Source organism: Paramormyrops kingsleyae, chromosome 19, assembly GCF_048594095.1.
Source record: "Paramormyrops kingsleyae isolate MSU_618 chromosome 19, PKINGS_0.4, whole genome shotgun sequence".
NCBI classification, from domain to species: domain Eukaryota; kingdom Metazoa; phylum Chordata; class Actinopteri; order Osteoglossiformes; family Mormyridae; genus Paramormyrops; species Paramormyrops kingsleyae.
In genome coordinates, this window is record NC_132815.1 from 21,294,458 (window position 1) to 21,313,724 (window position 19,267).

Consider the following 19,267-nt stretch of genomic DNA (forward strand, 5'->3'; position numbering starts at 1 on the left):
CCTCTGGCACTGAAAAGGTTCATTTCAAGAAGAGGAATATGCTGTGTGAGTTATTCAGATAATGCCAAAACATTTAAAAGAGCAGATCAGGACACAAAGGAGTTATGGAAAATCATAAGGGGTACTCTATTACAGAATTTCTTTTCGGAAAAGGGAATCATTTGGAGATTTATCATAGAAAGGGCAGCATGGTGGGGTTAAAACCTATTTAAGGAGGGTTTTAGGAAAGGCTTCTCTCAGTTTCAAAGAGATGTGTATTGTCCTGACTGAAGTTGAAGACATTGTGAATTCTAGACCCCTCACATATGTATATACAGACGTATGTGAACCACAGCCGTTATCTCCAGCTCACTTTCTGGTGGGACAGGGGCTTACCGCTCTACCCCCAAAGCCATTTCAAAGGGACCAGCAGCATCCAACTGCCAACAAGGAGGAGATGACGAGAAGGTGGAAATACAGACAGAGACTCATGAACAGTTTTTGGAACAGCTGGCGAACGGATTACATGTTGGATTTTAGATCAGCTCACCATTGTGACTCTAACACTAATACTTCCCTGAAGGAAGGTGATGTGGTGATGATTGAGAGAACAATGTTCTACGGCAGTGTTGGAAGCTGGGAAGAGTTGAAGAATTGTTTCCTGGCCGTGATGGGCATGTAAAGTCTTGTATTGTTCGTACTGTTTCAGGGACCTTGAGAAGACCAGTCCAACTACTTCATCCCCTTGAGATTTAAGTAAACTGCAGCCTACCGGCAGGAGGGGGGAGAATGTTTTGAATTTAATGTGTTGGATATTTTGATTTAATCCTTACGATTTGTGTTTTTTGTATAAAGAGATGCTTGAGTTACCTAAATGTGTCCTTTAATTTATTCGTTAATGTATTTACATATTTATGTTCTACATTACCCATAATCCTGTGTGGGTTTACTGATGTAACGGGAGGGGGGAGTAGACGAAAAGAGAATAAAGATGGAGGTACTGCCATCCTGTCGACATTTACTTTAGTCTAAGTTCATGTTTTAAACGAAGTAAAGAGATTTGAAAGGTCAGTTTCTGTGTTTTTGGCTTTGTGACTCGAAGATAATCTAACTATCAACAGCTAATGGACTTAATGGATACCGTTCTCCACCACCAAATTACCACCCCGGCTAAGAATTTAAAAGAGCCCTGCTCCAGATTCATAGAGCAAATTGCAAATTCCATAGATTACACACAGTAAAGTTTCCCACCTACCCCTGTAGAAATCCCAGACGAAGTACTGTCTGCTGCTTCTTTGCCAAGGCTTAGTTTTGGCCTGAAATGATGAAAATGCCCCCACTTAAGGTGGAACTCTAAATCGGTTGGGGGGGGGGGTGCAGCTTTACTGACTTTACTGACTTATGGGTCCAAGCCGAGTGTCCACCTGAATTGACACTGGTACAACGCTAGATTGTGTCTTTAGCTCAGGGATGTCTACCAGAGGTGTTTGGCACAGCAAAACTGAGATGGGCTCCATACTTAAATATTTTACTGTGTGGCAGGCATATTCAAAATTCAGAAGGGACATGTGTAAAATATCACATGACTAAGCAGGAAATATAAAAATAGCCTGTAAATATTTGCATTTACTGAAAAGCATGAATATTCAGTAGAGCATGCCAGAATATTCCTGACACCTCATAAAAAGCATTACTAACTTGTTTCGCATTCATGTAACCATTTTCCACAACTACTAACCCAGAATAAAGTCCCAGGCAGCCTGGAAGTTATCCCAGGAAGCACAGGGCATTTACAAGCATATTTCCTAATTGGATGGCGGGAGTGTGTGTGTTTGAGTCCCATGGTGGGACTGAAACACACACACACTCAGGCACGAATAAGCTTAATGGACATTGTCATGCCTCTTTCTCATCTAGCCCTGTGCCGCTTGTCTTTAGTCTCATAATGTCACTATTGCTCTTCTAATTACATTGTGGGATGTTTGGTGTTGCCGCTGTTTGCACCTTAACACTGTAAACTGAGTGATGCAATGAATGGCTTCAATCAAGCTCTACTTACTAAATGGAATAGTCAAAGGACTAAGGCACTTGGCTGTGAAGCAGACGATTCTCAGGGATTTAGCAGACACATATAGGACGGAATTGGACAATTAGAGAGCTAAAACAGCAGAATAAGGCAATGGGTGCTTAATGAGCATGTCACAATTACAGTTCTCAGGCCTACACTTCCCAGGCTTTGGTACTCTGGTTAGTATTACTGAGCACAAAATGCCAAAAAACAACAAAACACAATCTGTAAGCATTTAAGAAACAATTGAGTGAATGGGTTGCATTAACCATAGTCACATGACTCTCAGGATCACGATTCTTGTATTCAGGAATCTGTTGATTCATCCGAATCCTAAACAAAAACTCATCATCCAACAAGTACCGGCCACATTTGTGACTATGAGTGGCTGAACAAAGATGACAGAGAAAGCTTGGAGAGACAGCTTAGAAGTGATTGGTTGTGATATGGTTTTTAAGGCCAATAGTGAGAACATTGTGGGAGACATCACAACAACAAACCCTAGATCACAGATGGCCTTGATGGGCCTTCTGAATGGAAATAAGGGGCCATTCGGCTCTGGGACATTAGGAATATATTGTGGGTGTGCTCAGTGAGGGGAAATACTGGTATAGGACCCAGAAGAAGAACTCGAAGGAAGTGTGGAAATTAATGGAAAGAATGAAAACAAACAGATCAATAATCAGCCATTGGAGGGACTTAAATATTAAGTATTTAACACCAATGCGCCAGTCAGTCCCAGTCGAAGGCCATGTGCTGCTCTAGACAAGCTTCAACACCAGCAGCCCATGCAAACTTCACCACCTAATTTCACTTTGTCTCAGATGTCCACATGTCTTGGCACCATCGGTAGCTGGGCAATTCCCCATTTTGTCCTTGCCAGGATCTGCCCTTGGTAGCAGTCTAGTCCTCCCTTAGCACCCCCAGCTCCAAGATTCTAGATGGTCAGGCTACAGCTCATTCCCTGCCCTGCCTCCTCTCTCTTACTGCTTCAGCCCATCCTCACATGGGGGGGGGGGGGGGGGGGGGGTCTCCCTCCTGTTACGCCTCTCCTCTCCCAAACCATAGAGGACAGCACGCACAAAAGCACACCATCCAGCAAGGGTTGAATACTGGAAGCTCCACACAGAGAAGGCTGTGGGCACACAATCAGTCCAAGGGCGCTCAAAGCATGTGTGAGCCAGCTGTGTGGACATTCCCAGAACATGTCCACCTTTTTCTAGAACTTGCAGAAAGTGCCACAGCTGTGGAAGAAATCCTTCAAAATATTGGTGCCTGAGATGGAGCAGTCCGGTATCCCAGAACTGCAGAGTACAGAACTGCAGTTGGTTTTGACATCGCGTATAAATTGGACAGGAGTGCTGCCTGTATGTATCATTGTAGGGGTGTGTCCTCATCTCAGCCAGAAATCTCATTTGGCATCATCTTTAATTGTTCACCAAAGGTGTATTGAGCTATACAAAAAGTTTATAGAAACAGAGACCTTGCACAGAGATTTTCCCCAATATATTTTAAAGCAATGAAATATTAAATGTCAACTGCATTCAGATTTGTAAACATCTGAAGTCAGTTTATAGATACAGAGACATTTTCCCCAATATATTTTAAAGCAATGAAATATTAAATGTCAACAGCATTCAGATTTGTAAACATCTGAAGTCAGTTTCTCCATTACTACATTAGTTGAACATGTCCTCTTGTTATTTCCTGGGTATTACTTTCTGTAATTGATTTCAGACCCTGCAAACAAAGTAAAATACAAAATAATAATGATGTAACCGCCTAAGCCATGGAACAGCAGGTGTTGAGTCAGACAAGGTACTTTCCAGATAATCAAAATTTTTGTCTTGATACCTCGATGACAAGGCACAGATAATCAACTTTTCATTACGATACCTAAAGGTTGCATATACGAATGAACCTTCAAAAGAATGTTTTAATATTTTAAAAGTCCACTGTTATTAAATTCCTGGCTTGGGATTTCAGTCCTTTAAATCTCAGATAATATTTTCTGTTTATAAGTAGAGTTACATTCAGCTTAGCAAGAAAGGGTTGCTGGTTACAGGCATACAGTCAGAAGACTGAGGAGCAGTAGTTCATTTTCTGCTGTTCATTTCCATTTGTGGAATTCTGGCATATTACAGAACGCATAGAAAAGCATATAAGGCCAGAGCACCAAGCAGAAGCCCTTCACAACACAGGAAGAAGCAGGATTCAAACCACCAACCACAGAAGTGCTACCCAGCAGCACTATGCAGTCACCCACCAGACTTGGGAACCTATTTCAAAGCTCAGTATCTCTCTGCCACCTTCTCCTGACCTTTCAAAGGCGATCGGGCTGTAATCATCATTTAGTGACACCGAAATGAGCAGCCACATTTCACTTCCTGTCTTCCTCGCATCACTTCCTGCAGTTGACCTCAATCACGAGTCTTTGGGTCTCGGTTGCTTCTGTCTGCCACTCTGCCTGTTCCCGGACACCAGAGCCACGCCATGACTCGACAAGAGAGTTTTGTAACATATACACAATCTGTGACTTTGAATAACAAACTGCCTATGTTACCGTGGCCTCAGATACGGCCAATTGGCTTCCATTACACGGATGCTGAAATGGCAGCACATCTGTCATTATTTGGGTTGTATAAACTGACCCGCGGACACAGGCTTCTACTTGCATCTGTCAGGTCCATTATGCTGTGCTGCCCTGTGCTCCTGATGAAGCTATATTGAGAGGAATAAACACACTTAGTCTGCTGCATTCCCAGTCATATAACACTTTGAGCACACAAAGACCAGCTGCCGATTAACTCATGCCAGAAATGCTATCAAACAGAGCTCCCCAGCTATTTTTCCCCCAGAGCCGTATACTGTATCATGAGCAACACAGTCCCTTGATGATAAATTTTGAAGACCAGGGAGGGGGTTTCCAACAGTTAAATTTGCCAATCAGGAGAGGGGTCAATCATAAGGTCCAGATTCAATTTTGTTTTGGTCCAGACCTGGATTGGAGCGCGCCACTTGGTGAGCACTGCTATAGAAAAACCTGGAAAGCGTTGACTCGCAGCTGGAACTGTATTGATTCAGTTCAATTCAGTTTTATTTTTATAGTGCTTTTTATGGTATTACATTGTCTCAAAGCACTTTACATTATCCCTGCATAAAGTCCCCAGTGAGCAAGACAGAGGCAAAAGTGCCAAGGAAAAACTTCCTAGTAGGAAGAAACCTTGGCAGGAACCAGACACAAAGGGGGAGCCCATCCTACGGGGGCCGACAGAGATGAACAAGATGAACAAAATCATTTTTATACAGTCCAAGTTTTAAGCCATTTTCTACCGGTAATTAAATCTGTACTAAGCACTAATCACCATGCACTGACAGTTTGCCATCTAACTATTATAAGGGAAAGTATAGTAATTAAGCATATGCACTTTGTCTTACTGGATGTACAAGAACTTTGCCTTTGTTCCTTTGTTATTAGAAGAATATTATTGTCTATTACAATGTTTCATCCTTATTATAGAGAGGATTATGGGAGCCGGGGGGCCTGTCCCAGGCCTCAAAGGGCACATGGTTGGGGTACACCCTGGATGGGATGCACACAAATACACTCACACATATAATCACACTCTATGGGTAATGTACAGAAGCCTAACTGCATGCTTTTGGGCTATAGGAGAAATGTAAAGTACTTGCAGGAAACCAGGGCAACACACACACACACACACACACGCACACAGCCTATGAACAGAGGTGATTTTAGGGACTCTGGGAGCCCTAGGCAAAAAACTCCATGGGCCCCCCTAACTCTTAGTATCTTAGTAATACAGTGACCCCCCCCACCTATCGCGGAAGTTACATTCCAGACCCATCAGCGATAGGTGAAAATCCGTGATATAGAAAGACCATATAAATAAACATTTTTTAATAGTTTAAGCCTTAAAATAGCCCTCCCACATGCTTTAAACACATGTAAACTTATTAAAACACAATTTGTAAACACATATGATATATGGGTGTCTGGCTAAGGATATGAGTAACATAACAACAACAATAATAATAATAATATTTATATATATGCTATATGTATACGCAATGGAATATGTAAAAATAAAAACATTTTAAGCTCAGTATGGGTGCTTACCAGTGAAGATACACTCCATAACTTGAATGGTGATGATGAATTAGCTGTGCAGTACATGATGAAGTACAGATGTAGGTGATGAAGGTGATGAGTACGTACTGCACAGCAAAGCAGAGCATTTGCAGCTTTTCTGAAGGCTCGCCTTCAGGTGGTTTAGGAGGGGTATCTTCGGACCACAATCAGACTACAAGCAAGGTACGCGATACTCAGAGAACTGTGATGTGTCGGGGAAAAACCTGCGATATAGCAGGGGTGCGACAGCTGAACCGCGATATAGCATTAATGTATTATTAATAGTAATATTACTTAGTAATATTAACAAAGAGAATTTTATGAACAGAAGATCTTTACTTTTACTTTTGTGAAAAACAAAATACACAAATAAAGCAGACTTGTCTTTGCAATGTAATCGGCCCCCTTGGGGCCCCTTCCCAGCTCGGGGCCCCTGGCCATTGCCAGCCCTGTCGCTGCACCTCTGCCTGTGAGGTTTGCCTGCAGTATGTCTGGTTGTCATGTGATTATGCTGAGCAGCAGGAGGGTGAACTCCAGATCGCAATCATTATCGCCATGTATTTAGTGAGCAACCCAATTAACAGGGACAAAACACATCATCAACAGTCAAGAAGTTAACTTTAACTGTCAGACGCCTTGCCAAATAGAGGAAACTGTTTTAATTAAGCCCAAACCATAGACCAGCCTTCTGTTTCCCTAGCCTAGCTTAGCAGAGTCAGCTTAAAGCAAGTAACTCCTTTCATTTTATGGGAATTTAATAAACACGCCCTCTTCAGTATGTCTGCTGAGCCCTTGCAGGAGGGTAGAAATGATTAACTGTCAACTGTCAGTCACAGTGTGACGCATGCAGCATTTGACATCAGCGAACATCAGTGAACACTGGAGAAAGTCCACTGTGCTCCACAGAGAAATGTTGCGACAAACATGGCCTGTATGGTGCTCTTCCCAGTCACACATCGAGTATTGAGGAGTAAAAATGTTATGCCATAAAAAAAACCGAAAGCACAAACAGTTCATTCTGGAATGTGCTGGAAAGATCCACTGCAACATTCTGGTTACAGTTACAATGTTTACTCTTCTCTTAAAAAAAAAAAAATGTGCATTAGCTGAGATGTTTTGCTGGCAGTGATTTCTGTGCATTATGAATGAAACTACTGGAGTTTTTTAATTCGATTTAATTATTTTCATTGTTTAATCAGTTTTGACTCATGTGACGGCATGGAGTTGGCGTATTCCCGAATTTGACGGGTCAGGCCTCCATTGGACTTCTTCTTCTGAAGGTCAGCTGGCTCCAATCAACAAGCAGACGACAGGAGAGCTGGGGTGAGCAAAGGAGGGGAGGAGAAGGAGAGGAAGAAAGGAGAACAAGAACTAATAAGGAAGAGAGCAGTGAGGGCAGTGGCTGCTGTTTTAAAAATAGTTGTGGGATATTTTTCGTTGTGGTTTTCTTTGTTTTTTGTCTTGAAGGGGCCGGGTCCAGCGTGTATCCATCTCTGAGTAAAATATATAACACCGGACTCTGTCAGCACTCTGTGTCACACCCTGCCCGTCTGACCCTCCTGTGTGACACGCCCCCTCGTTAACCTCGTGTGGAATCCCCGTTGTGATCATTCTAATTGTTTTCCTGATTCCTGTGTATTTCAGTCTGCGTTAGAGTATGTTTCCCAAGTCCTGTCATTAACGTCAGTTTAACGATGCTGCCAGTCCTCTTCCCGTATTCAGTGTTGTTTCTCCCAATAAATCCCTCCTTTCCCTAATTGCCGTGCTTCCCTTCCCATCGTGCTCACCGACATGTTATGACACTCTGCTGCCTGTTTACAAGGACACTCTAGAGGCTTATAAAGGTTGCCAGCCGCCTACCGGAATCTCACACCAGCACCTGACCAGTTACGGTGGCCTCTATAGTAACAAAGACCACATGGGGCCCTTTGGCCTTTGTTGCCAGACAGTCATTTCATTTTCTGTTTTACACATGCAGGTTGTTTATTTCTGCTATGCCGAAGTGCTAGACTGTGTTTTTACAGCACAAATTGCTCTTAATAAGTAAGGAGGTACAAACCTATCCGGTACATTAATTTTTAAATTGTAGAAGAAATTGCACCAAGAACTGATGGTATCTTCTCATGTTGTTGTTCGTATTGGAAGCTACACCAAATAATGTTCTTTCCCTTTTCACGATCCCTGACAGCACTTTTGAGTACTTTTCTTGGCGTATGGATCACAGCCCATAGTTGGTATCTTCATGCAATTCCCAGCCAGGACGAACACTTCACTGCCGACTTTTACATATTATTTTAAAATTGTTACCACACTGACTACCAGACAGAGACACCTGGTACAGGTGTAGTGTCATTTCCCAGTGGTAAAATACTGGTGATCTGAGGAAAAAGTAAAGCTTATAGGTCATATGCTGTTAATGAAAATCGTAGACATGCTGTCGATTTGTGGATTGTTTTCAGAAGCGTCTTTTTTTCACACAGGATTAATAGTTTCCTTTGGGTGGCCCAATGTTCAGTCATGAAGAAAATGGGCCGAGAGTGCTTTTGAGGGGAATTTCTTCATAATTACTTTGTCAGTCATGGAAAAACATAATGATTTAAAAAAAAAAAACTGGCCAGGACGGTAGGTGACTTTTCACCATTACCATACATCTGATGGTCAAACGGCACACTCTCATTTGAAGTAGCCCTAAATGGTTGCTGTTGTTTCTTTTGTTTCTTTTTTGTTACTACAGCTGGAAGTTCACTTGAGTAATAAATTGCTCAAGGGTACAAAGTTGTTGCAGGACTTCTGGGATTTTGAGCAAGCTCAAATGTCCAGATTCCGTAAATAATCCCGGGCTTCATTCTTGCATTTTTGTACTATCTGGTACTTATCGGTTGTAAGACGCTCCTTTCGAGTGGAGCAGAGTTCATGATATCCTGCCGGTGGCCTTCACCGCCGCCTCGCGCTCACACTTCGACCATAGTTGGCGTCTTCCCAGCCTGAGTCTGGCTGGACAGTGAGCTCCAGGTTCCTGGACGTGCCGGCTGGTGGCACCGGTCCACAGCCCAACGGAAGGGCCATTCGCTCAGCGCCGGTCAGGAAGCGGCGGGGATGTGTGTGAAGGGAGAGCTGCTGGCACCGCGGGAATATCAAAATGAGGTAACCATCTTGCGTGCAGTATGCGGGACAAGCCCAAGCATGAGTAAAAAATGCACGCATTTTAGGCACACGCCTTCATTTTTTTAGTTCTTGCGGTTGGAATCACATGCGGATGTTTGTCAATGAACAAAGGACTTTTTCTGAGTCAAAAAAAATCTGTCATTTCAGCATTCATCAGTATCCTTGCTAAAACACAAAATGATCTGCCGTGGGACATGAATTATGTTCTTTGCGTTTGCATAAAATGAAAAATTCAGCATCTCAAACATGCGTCATGACACTGAGTTACCTTGTTCTAAGTCCTTGTTCTTTCGAAGTTAAACCTGTACTCAGAACCAAAGACTCAGGGCTGATTATATCTAGATCATATGAGAGGTAACTCGAGTTACATGACTCATAAATCGACTCAGATTTGAGTCACAAATTTGATGACTCAACACCAAAAATGATGGAAAGACTTGGACTTGAAGGCACATGGATTGAGATTTGACTCAGATTTGCAATATTTTGACTCAACACTTGGACTCACCAAGGAGTGACTTTCTCCCATCCCTTGATCATACACGACAGAAATAACATTATGTATTCACTGTGTTTTAGATGATACCCAGCATAGTGTGTCAGATTCATATTCAACTCCTGATGGAGAGAGTAATAAATTTCCAAACTATAAATACACATAGCAAAAAAACATTTATGCATGCCTACATACATATTTGCAAGCGTTAATGCCAAGGGGGACACATGATCTGACATTGAAATGTCCAACATATCAATAATGCACAGCTGCTTCAAAATTAAGAGATTAGGCTGTTTTATTAGACTTCTCGTGGGAATGACTGGGCTCCAGTTACACTTATTCCTTTAATACAGCTTTTTCCTGTCGGTGCAACTTCCTTTGTGGTTACAGAAGGGGAAAAGATATACATGTTGCAAGGAGATAGTAATGTTTTGGTAGGACTGTAGTAGAACTGACAAGAATTACTGGAATGTTCTTAGAATAGATACAGGGTGGGGAATTACTCTGGATGGCACAAGAAATGAGACCAGCATCTCTGTGATGGACATATCATATGTTAATGTCAAAACACCTAACTGCCAAAAAAAAGGCATGGGTTTGTGAATAGAGCAGATCGCTGATCTCGATATCCTCAGTGATCACAATCTAAAGACAAGATGCGTCATTGACTGAAGATTGACTGAAGATAACATTTCTCTCTTTAGTTAATAAGCTCCACAACACTTCTACGAGCTTTTCAGTCTAGTAAGCTACCCTAATTCCTGATTATTTACAATTTATTAATACTACTGATACATTTAGGCTAAGCTGAGTACATTGAATGCAATTGTTTATATACATCCAGTAGAACAATTCAGTAACACAAGTTGAGTGTAATATACTGCACTGCATTTTCCGTTAGATAAAAGTGCATGCCTTGAAATTGCCACCAATAATTATTGATTAATAATGTGCTCCTGTTCTTAAGAAATAAAGATTTAAGCAGGAATAAAGAATGTCCAATAAAAATAGACCAGCTGATCCCAAATAGTGCGAAAAGTACACTTCTTTCCAACATCAGAGCTAATGAATGTTGTTGTTACTCTCCCTCCACCGTAACCCAAGCAGAAAAGGCCTCAAAACGTGCACAGAACTGGTTTGTTTGACAGAAACATGTCTTGAGGAACAAAACCGAACTATGTATTCCAGTCAAATCATTTTTATTTTAAAAAGTTAGATGTTTTCCCAAGCTGGAAGTTTAGTGAAGTAACATCTGGTAAACAAAATTAAAACAATCACTTCTGGTTTTAAAATAGGCCTATTTTGATTAAAAATGCCATGGGAAGAGCTCCAAGTTTCATATTTTCTGGTGGTTATGATCTTAAGAAAGGCTTATGATTTCCTTGCAGCCTTTCAGAAACTCTTCTGAGTTTATGTGTGTGCATGTTAAGATGACAGAGCATTATTCCTACAGTTCATCCATCCATCCATCCATCCATCCATCCAGCTACCCACTATTCATTTTCAGCAAATTATAGCACTGCTGAATGAGGTCGCATCTACATCCCAAAAATTGTCCTTTTGTTTACTTGCAGTTAGGACACTATCTGGTCAAGTAATAAGGGTTCATCTGAAAAATAGGGAAAGATCATATAATCACCAACAGGGGGTTTTTCTGATTCTGCTGTTCATTCTGGGGTTTTCATTCTAACATAATAAATGACTCATTTGAGGAAGAAGAATGGAACCGTATCAGCACTGCTTTCTGGTTGCTACAGAACATCTGGAATGTCTTGTTCCCCTCTCTGCTCCCACAGCCACACTTTGTCAGCATTCTGCACTCCCCACTGGCCCCTGACTGAGTCTGCCTTAACGTACCGTGTCCCCCCCCCTCCCCCGCCACACACACACTGAGAAGGACCTAGAAAGTGGCCTCCCCCTCATACTTGTACTGAGCGTGCTTGTTGGTTGGACCCATGTCACGTACACTCTGTGATGCGTGTGTGTGTGTGTGTGTGTGTGTGTGTGTATGCGTGGGAACGTGATGCACAACTGCAATTTCTGTCAATGCACAATGCTGCCGTTTCCTGTCTCTGCTGCGCAGTAGTTGCTGGGTTCGGGGAATAAACATACTGTCACACTCAAGTGCTTCCAGGTCACTGTCCTAAAACTGTTCCAATCTACCATGGTGGCCTTGGTGATTCAAATGACCAATAAGGAGCAAAGAACCATGGCAGTAAAAAACTGAAAAACATAGAATATTTATCTGTCTTTCATAAACATGTATTGAAGTAAAGCTTAAATGTAACCAACTGTAAGGTTATTTAGACCCTGTGTGGATGAAGGGCTTTTACTATGAAACAGCTGAATAAATAACGCATATCTCCTTGTGTGCCAGATAGCTGAGGGCACTCTTCCAGTTCTCTTCCCAGTCAAGCGACTTGGCACTATTTAAAAAATGACATGCTAACTGGCGGTGAGGCGCAGCCACTGGTGAAAAGCAACTGGCAGGCGCCTGAGCAGCCGGCAGTGATGTCTGTTCTGCAGCCAGACAACATACCCTGGCGCTTTTCAAAGCTCTCGCTGCTTCCCGGGTTTGAGACTCTGCTGCTAGGAAAGCGTGCGAAGGTTTTGACATCGCTTTCATTTTTGAAACTTCCACATTTTCCACTTTGAGTGCATACAAATCAGAAGTCACCTAACTACTCGGAACCAAGATCAGAAAAAAACAAACAACTAAAAGGCAGAGAATCACAATTTAATTTTCTCTGTCTAAAAAAGCACCAGAGTAAATTACCATTACTAGAAAAATAATCTACATCAGTACGATAAGATAAGGAGAGATAATATTGTTGTATGGACCTTTAACATGCCAAGCTATTAAAACATCAAGCCGGATGTACATTAGATGTAGGTGTAGATGTTGATAATGCAACAACTGATCACAAATAAATGACTCATTTACCCATAATTCCTCCAAAACAGGTGAGGACGTTTTGAATATAATTTTACATTTTGGAAATTCCTTGGCTTTAATGGATTAGCATCCCATCCAGGGTGCATCCCAGCCCATGCAGTGCATCCTGTGATGCCTCCTGTGACCCTTACCAGGAAATCGGCTTGAAGGTGGATGGATGGATGGACATTCTTCGAACAATTTCATAAATGTCATTGTTAATAAGAAGTATATTTTCTTAACCGAAATGTTACCACAACGTTACTGTGGTCTGCCAAATGTTTTTAAATACAGGCTCACAATCAGAATAATTAATAATATATACCACAAATAAGAGTAAAACATTTTGATTTATTTTACAAATAACTTTGCAATTACACATTAATGAGAGTGATGTTTACTATCAAAGTCTTACAGTCATGTTGTCAAGCTCTGGCAAAGCCAGAGGGGTGTAACCCGCCCCTATAGCCGCTTACGCACTCGTAATTCCCGGGAACCTTCTCTGGAGCTGGTATTTGCTGTTTGCATTCAAGTTCGATGGGATCAGTGGAAAAAGTGCCAAAAATTGTCCGGTTATAGAGAGGACACATTATAGAAATGGCGGTCAAGTAAAGAGTCATCGGGGATCTGGGAATTGCCTGTCTGGCATTCAGCTAGTTAACCCAGGGCATGATCTGGACTTTGTTGAGCTCCACAGAGGTGCTGTAATTGGAGAGCCTTGACGGGGTGCCCACATCTTCATCCACTCCATGCCTGCTTCGCTGGCCCTGTTTGCACAAGGTCCTGCGCAGAAAGCGCAGCACAGATGGGCTAAGGATAATATAGACCCAGGGATCTATGATAGAGTTCATGGAGAGGAGGCGGAGAGCTCCAAGGTAATTCTTGGAGCCACTTGCAGACTTGGATGCTGTGTTGATGTACACATGGATCTACAGTGGGAACAAAGTTCAAATCATCATTAGATAAACAATACACATATTACGCAAAATTGCTTAAAGCCTTTTTCCCTGAAGACTGTAGTTATATTTAGGGTCATCTATGGGACACATCTTTGTTTGAAGGAAGCTTCCTCCTTCCTTTTAGTATACCAGCGGAAATAATTTTCTAAATGCACTATAATTTGAAATTGCAGTGATTACAAACCACTACACTGCCACTCTAGCCTGTCTCAGTCCTGTTTGCTAAAGACCAATGGCACCTCAAGTGTGTCTGAGAGAGTCTTCTAAACTAGACAGTGACATGTTGGTAATTTTCCTCAAGATGATTCATTATCAGCTTTCGTACTTGGAAAAATACTTAGAAAATTGGAAAACCTTGCTCTTCAGAGCTTTCTTCTCCCATATATTCCACATTGATGTTCTACAAAATATCTACCAGTTTCTTGTACTGTAAAAAAAATTTACTTCTGAAGGACAAATATTTTTACAATATATAAACTAATTTTAAGGATGCATGTTTGCTAACAAAAACAGCTTATTCCTGAAGGTCAGCAATGTCTCCAGTTCACTTCAATACACACGCCTAAATAAAACAGGTTAAGCAAATCTGAGGTGCTTTGCATAAATTAGAAGTGCACAGGGAACACTACCTTGACCTCTGATTACTGCAAAAGTACGGGACTGCAACGTAAATGGATGCGCGTTTTTAATCATTAACTTGACGTGCTTTAATGAACAATAAAGAAAAGTCTCACCACTAGTGGAACTGAGCAAATGAGGAAAGCCACCGTCATAAACACCAATAGGATCATATGTTCGACTTCTTCTGACATAGACAGGGACCTCTTATACCGCCGGTTCCTTCTTACTGTGGATCCTTGGTTGAGTTTGCGCCTTCGGTACATGAGGACCAAGTGACAGATGACGGACACGTTACAGAGCACTACCGAGGATATGATGACGAGCATCAGAGTGGCATACAGGTTGACGTAAACTATGTGCTGGATCATTTCGTGTTGCATGTGAATGAAGCACCAGGTGCCCGGGCAGTACTGCACAAATTCCCCGAAGTTCATTAAGGGTAACACGGAGAAACAGATGCAAACGATGAATATGAAAGCTACCGAGATGTATCCGCAACGCTTGGTAACGTGCCTCTCGTAGAAATAAGGATTTCCTATTGAGATCCAGCGCTCCAGAGCCATGGTGAAAAGAATGGCCAAGGTGCTCAGGCTGAAAAAAGTCATGCTAAATCCGAAGTATGTACAGACGTGCTTATTCATTCCCACCAGAGACACTTTAGTCGCGTAAGAAGCCAGTACAAGTGGGCTTAAGGATATGGTTCCCAGAAGGTCCGTAACCACAAGTACAGTCACCAGTATGTGGAAGAGCGACTGGCGCTGACGGACCTGCTCCCTCCTCCGATGGACCTCCAGAAGCAAAAGAGCGACTAGGTTTCCCACGACTCCGCCTGAGAACATCAGACCCGACATTGTGGGGCTCCCGGACATAGTATGGTTTATAAGAGGACAAATTCCATTCTCCACCGCCATAGGCTCCCTCTTCTTCAGATCTTTTCACTCCTGTTTTAATATGATTCGCAGAAACTTAAAGTTCAGTTTTCCATTCATCTCTGCCGTTGGTACTAGATCGTCGCTCATCTTCTGCTGCATTCCTCCACAAGCCGATTAGGTGAAACATGGAAAAGCGCTACTAATACCGATACTGTCTCCGAAACTACTGCTCTAACTTACTGAAACCGCCCATGCACTAATAAGCGAGGAGTCATTCACGCCTACGTAATATCACCGGAAATTTGTGAATATCTCTTGGTTCATATCTGCTATCTTTTCTTCTCGACTGAGTTCGTCCTGTAGAGATTTATAACTACCTTGGGTGGGGTCAAGGCGGCGTGGGGCAGGTGTGGAAACGGACCTTCAAGGAGAAGGCGGAGTGGAGGCGAGCCAGGCGAGCCCCCCCCCGAGGAACGAGGACCTGTGACATCACGGGGCTGGTGACACACCCCCTGCTCGGGGGCGCCGGGTCCGGGGCTCATAAGAAAGATGACCGAGCCCACAGACGGGAAACTCTGAGTTACGCACCCTCAAACTCAATTTTAGTAATTCATGTTGACAGAACTTTTTGAATAGACATCACTTTTATGAGTTGTCAAAAACTCAGTCTAAATTAGTTCATAACACGTTTTCAGATCCGTTAATGATGGATACACATATGTTTGTATGTCGCACTGTGTAACATAATTATTTCATCAATAATGTGTAGAACCTACGGTTCTCCAGGGTCATTCTAGGAGAATCCTGAGATCGAGCCCATTTTTACTGAGTACTTTTGCCACAAACAAAATCAGATGAAAACGTGTTATGAAATATATGGTACTTACTGATGACCACGTAGATGTAATCGAAAGCGGAGTACCATACATAAAGCGCCGTCTTGAATCATCAGCAAAAAAATATATAGGATTATGTTACGCCTTTTGTTCTTAGCAATAAGTGTCTTTCATTGCCCTGCATAAATGTTCATCAGCATATCAATTCAATTTATTGGACAGCATATGTTCAGTGGTTGTCTGTCACGATATTGTTTAAACTAATAATATGTTGGCTGATGGATAAATATTGTAATTAGATAGGGACCGCGTGGTGCTGCTCTGATATCCTCTGAATGACGCAGATTTTCTCTGGCTATGCCCCAGTAGAAATAAGCTACTTGACAGTGTCTAGGTTCCACCACGCTAATATCGCGATCATCTCCAAGTCTAATGAAAAATCCAATGTAACTGAACTGATTCTGAATCGTGCTATTTTTGCATAGACTACAAAATTGTCTATATTACATACAAATATTTGTTTAAACAGTGTGCATCCATCTTGTTAGATTTCTTTGGTTTGTAAATTCTGTGTGCACAAATCATCTATATTTACACCATGAACTTCAAAGATTTCCGCAATTTAGGAAATTACTGTTTTTCTTTCCTCAGGTTGCTGAAGCAGAAAATGGCACATTGGTTTCACAATTTACTGCTGTTTCTGCTGCCTCAGCATGATCAGAAGGCGCTGCTTCGGGGAAAAAACGTCAGGCGAAAGTTACAGAGTGTTAAAGAATTCAGTCCTTTTCTGTCATTCTGGTTTTTACAATACAGTCTTATTGTTTGATGAATTATAAACATTATATATTAAATATGAAGACACACATAAAGCAGCTGAGGCTTGGAGCTGCACTGCAGCCTCCCACCCCTAGGGACATCAAACACACCTCCAAGCAGAAAACGAGGAGTGTGTGTGTGTGTGTGTGGTCCAGGTATACCTTACCTTGTGGGGACCAAATGTCCCCACATCATGATGAATACCAGTTTTTGTAACCTTATGGGGACCAGTTTCCTGGTTCCCACATGGGAAAACTATTTCATAAAAATCCATGACTACAAGAACTAAAAATGTAAAAACTCTTGTATTTTCTTTGGTTACTTATGGTTATGGTTAGGGCTGGGTAGGGGTTAAGGTTCTCATAGTTAGAGTTAGCATTTTTCCCATAGAAATAAATGAGCGGTCCCCAAAAAGATATGATTACATGATTGTGTGTGTGTGTGTGTGTGTGGAATTTGAACACTCACATTCATGCATGTTTCATCTGGTTTCCTGTCACTCCAGCGGCATTATGTGTTTGTGTGACCTGCCCCGCATCCCGGCTGTCACCTGCCTCCTTCCCTGTACCTCCTGCTATTAGCTCCTGGCTCAAAATTATGCTTTGCAATGGATAAGTGGTTATTAAAGACAGACTTATTAACATGAAACACAATTGGTTGCCATAATAACTTTATTAGCAAGGTGCTGAACACCGTACACAGCCTCAGGGAGAAGGGGTTCCCCTAAACCACACACCCTCGCGGCCATATTTCCTGCCTGTCAATATTTACCTCATCATCTGGCAAGATTCCTAGCAGCCAGTACTGACAGGACATGAGCCACTGGCTGTGTGGAGTCCATTTGAGGTTGTACCGTATACAAATTGATCAGGTGAAAGACAACGTTTCATAACTAAGCAAGAACAATTGTCTAAAGGGACACAAAGAACAGGAGCAGGAACTGGAAAACAAACTGAAAGTCAGAAGCAGAGTCAATGAAACAGACCCACACTGCAGAACCAGAACCATAATCAGAGAGCAAAAGAACATTAACTGACTCGAAACCCAGATCAAGAGCCCCAAAAACTGAAACCAAGCAGGCAAAATGAAAGCGCAAGACTATGCAAGCAGAGACTGATCAGAATGGTCTTAGATACATTAATTGCAGATGTCGCTAATGGGACATCAGGATCATTAGGAGGTGACTGTAGCTTGTGGAAGGACCACGCTTGCATCAGGTTATTAGTGACTGGATTCTGGAGCAGATGTGACAGTTGTCTTTCCATATTCTTATTCTCTAAGAGGGGAAATAAACCGCTAGACAGTGACATTAGATTTCCCATTGGCTGAGCATTGTTATGACGCTCAAGTCATGTCCTAAGTGAACCAATTGAACTAGAAATTTTGTTTTCGCATGTTACTCCAAATAGGAATGTGGAAATAAACTGTTGTGTAACTGAGCATGACCCACCAGCCTCCTACCAAAACTCATGCCCGTTTGGCACGTTCCCTTTTGATGTCCGACACATTGCAAGACTCAGACAAACCCCATGTGAGCTGCTGCCTGTTTGTCTGTCTGGTACAGACGCTGGCAGACTTGGCCTGTGAACTGAGTGTATTTCTTAACTCAGGCAGATGACATCGGTGCACTCTTCTGGATTTCACATGCAAATAAGATGCTCCCTGATTTGCAAGGTCTTCCCTACACTTTGTGCCCAACAAGGCTAAACCGAATTGACTAAAAATGGCATTAATACTAGTTGAGGAGGAGCACTTCTTTCATCCTATAGTCCAGCTGACTCTCTTTTAACAATTAATCCGTGTCCTGATGCTATCAAAATTTCTTTGTTTCATAATACCCTTAAAACCACATTGCATACAGCGGTCTGTAAGCACCCCACAGATTAATGGGGTCATTAATGGGATGTCTACAGGACCTATAAAGACATTACTTGGAGTACAAAGACTGTAAAGATATTCCTTAGATTAGTATTGCCTGGCAACAAGGCAAACACATTTATCTTAAACACAGATTTAGAGGATTTTCGCATGAAGTGGCGCCGGTCTGCCCAATTTGTGGGTGAAGATATAAACTGAACTGGAGAATGTACTGCTGCAGTAATGCGACAACGGAGGGCGCTCTGTGTTTCCAGCGGTAATGCAACAACAGAGGGCACTCTGTGTTTCCCGCAGTAATGCGACAACGGAGGGCACTCTGTGTTTCCCGCTGCCTTAATCACTAGTCAAAAAGTTGAGAGTCTGTACCTGGAAAAGGCAGTAAAGCAGAAACATCTCACAAACGTCATTGTCTGACAGCAAGACTTTATTTCCACTGGCTATTAGTTCATATTCACTTTATCTTTAAGTAGTGCCCTTCAAAAGCTC

The 19,267-nt window shown here is 42.2% G+C and overlaps 1 protein-coding gene across 1 annotated transcript; it reads right to left on the reverse strand.

The window, feature by feature from the left end:
* Positions 1 to 13,130: 13,130 nt before the first annotated feature.
* Positions 13,131 to 15,622, reverse strand: LOC111859947 (prostaglandin E2 receptor EP2 subtype-like). The gene is made up of 2 exons (XM_023843135.2): positions 14,493 to 15,622; positions 13,131 to 13,728 (listed from the first exon to the last, which is right to left on the reverse strand). The coding sequence occupies exons 1-2, from the start codon at positions 15,288 to 15,290 to the stop codon at positions 13,453 to 13,455; spliced, it is 1,074 nt and encodes a 357-aa protein (XP_023698903.1). The 5' UTR covers positions 15,291 to 15,622; the 3' UTR covers positions 13,131 to 13,452.
* Between the last annotated feature and the right edge of the window lie 3,645 nt (positions 15,623 to 19,267).

What these genes read in the sequence shown, in the direction of transcription:
- LOC111859947 (XM_023843135.2), bottom strand. Translation starts at nt 15,290, where the DNA reads ATGGCGGTGGAGAATGGAATTTGTCCTCTTATAAACCATACTATGTCC. An exon ending in TTTGCTCAGTTCCACTAGTG is followed by an intron (nt 13,729 to 14,492) that starts GTGAGACTTTTC and finishes TTCCCACTGTAG; the next exon opens with ATCCATGTGTACATCAACAC.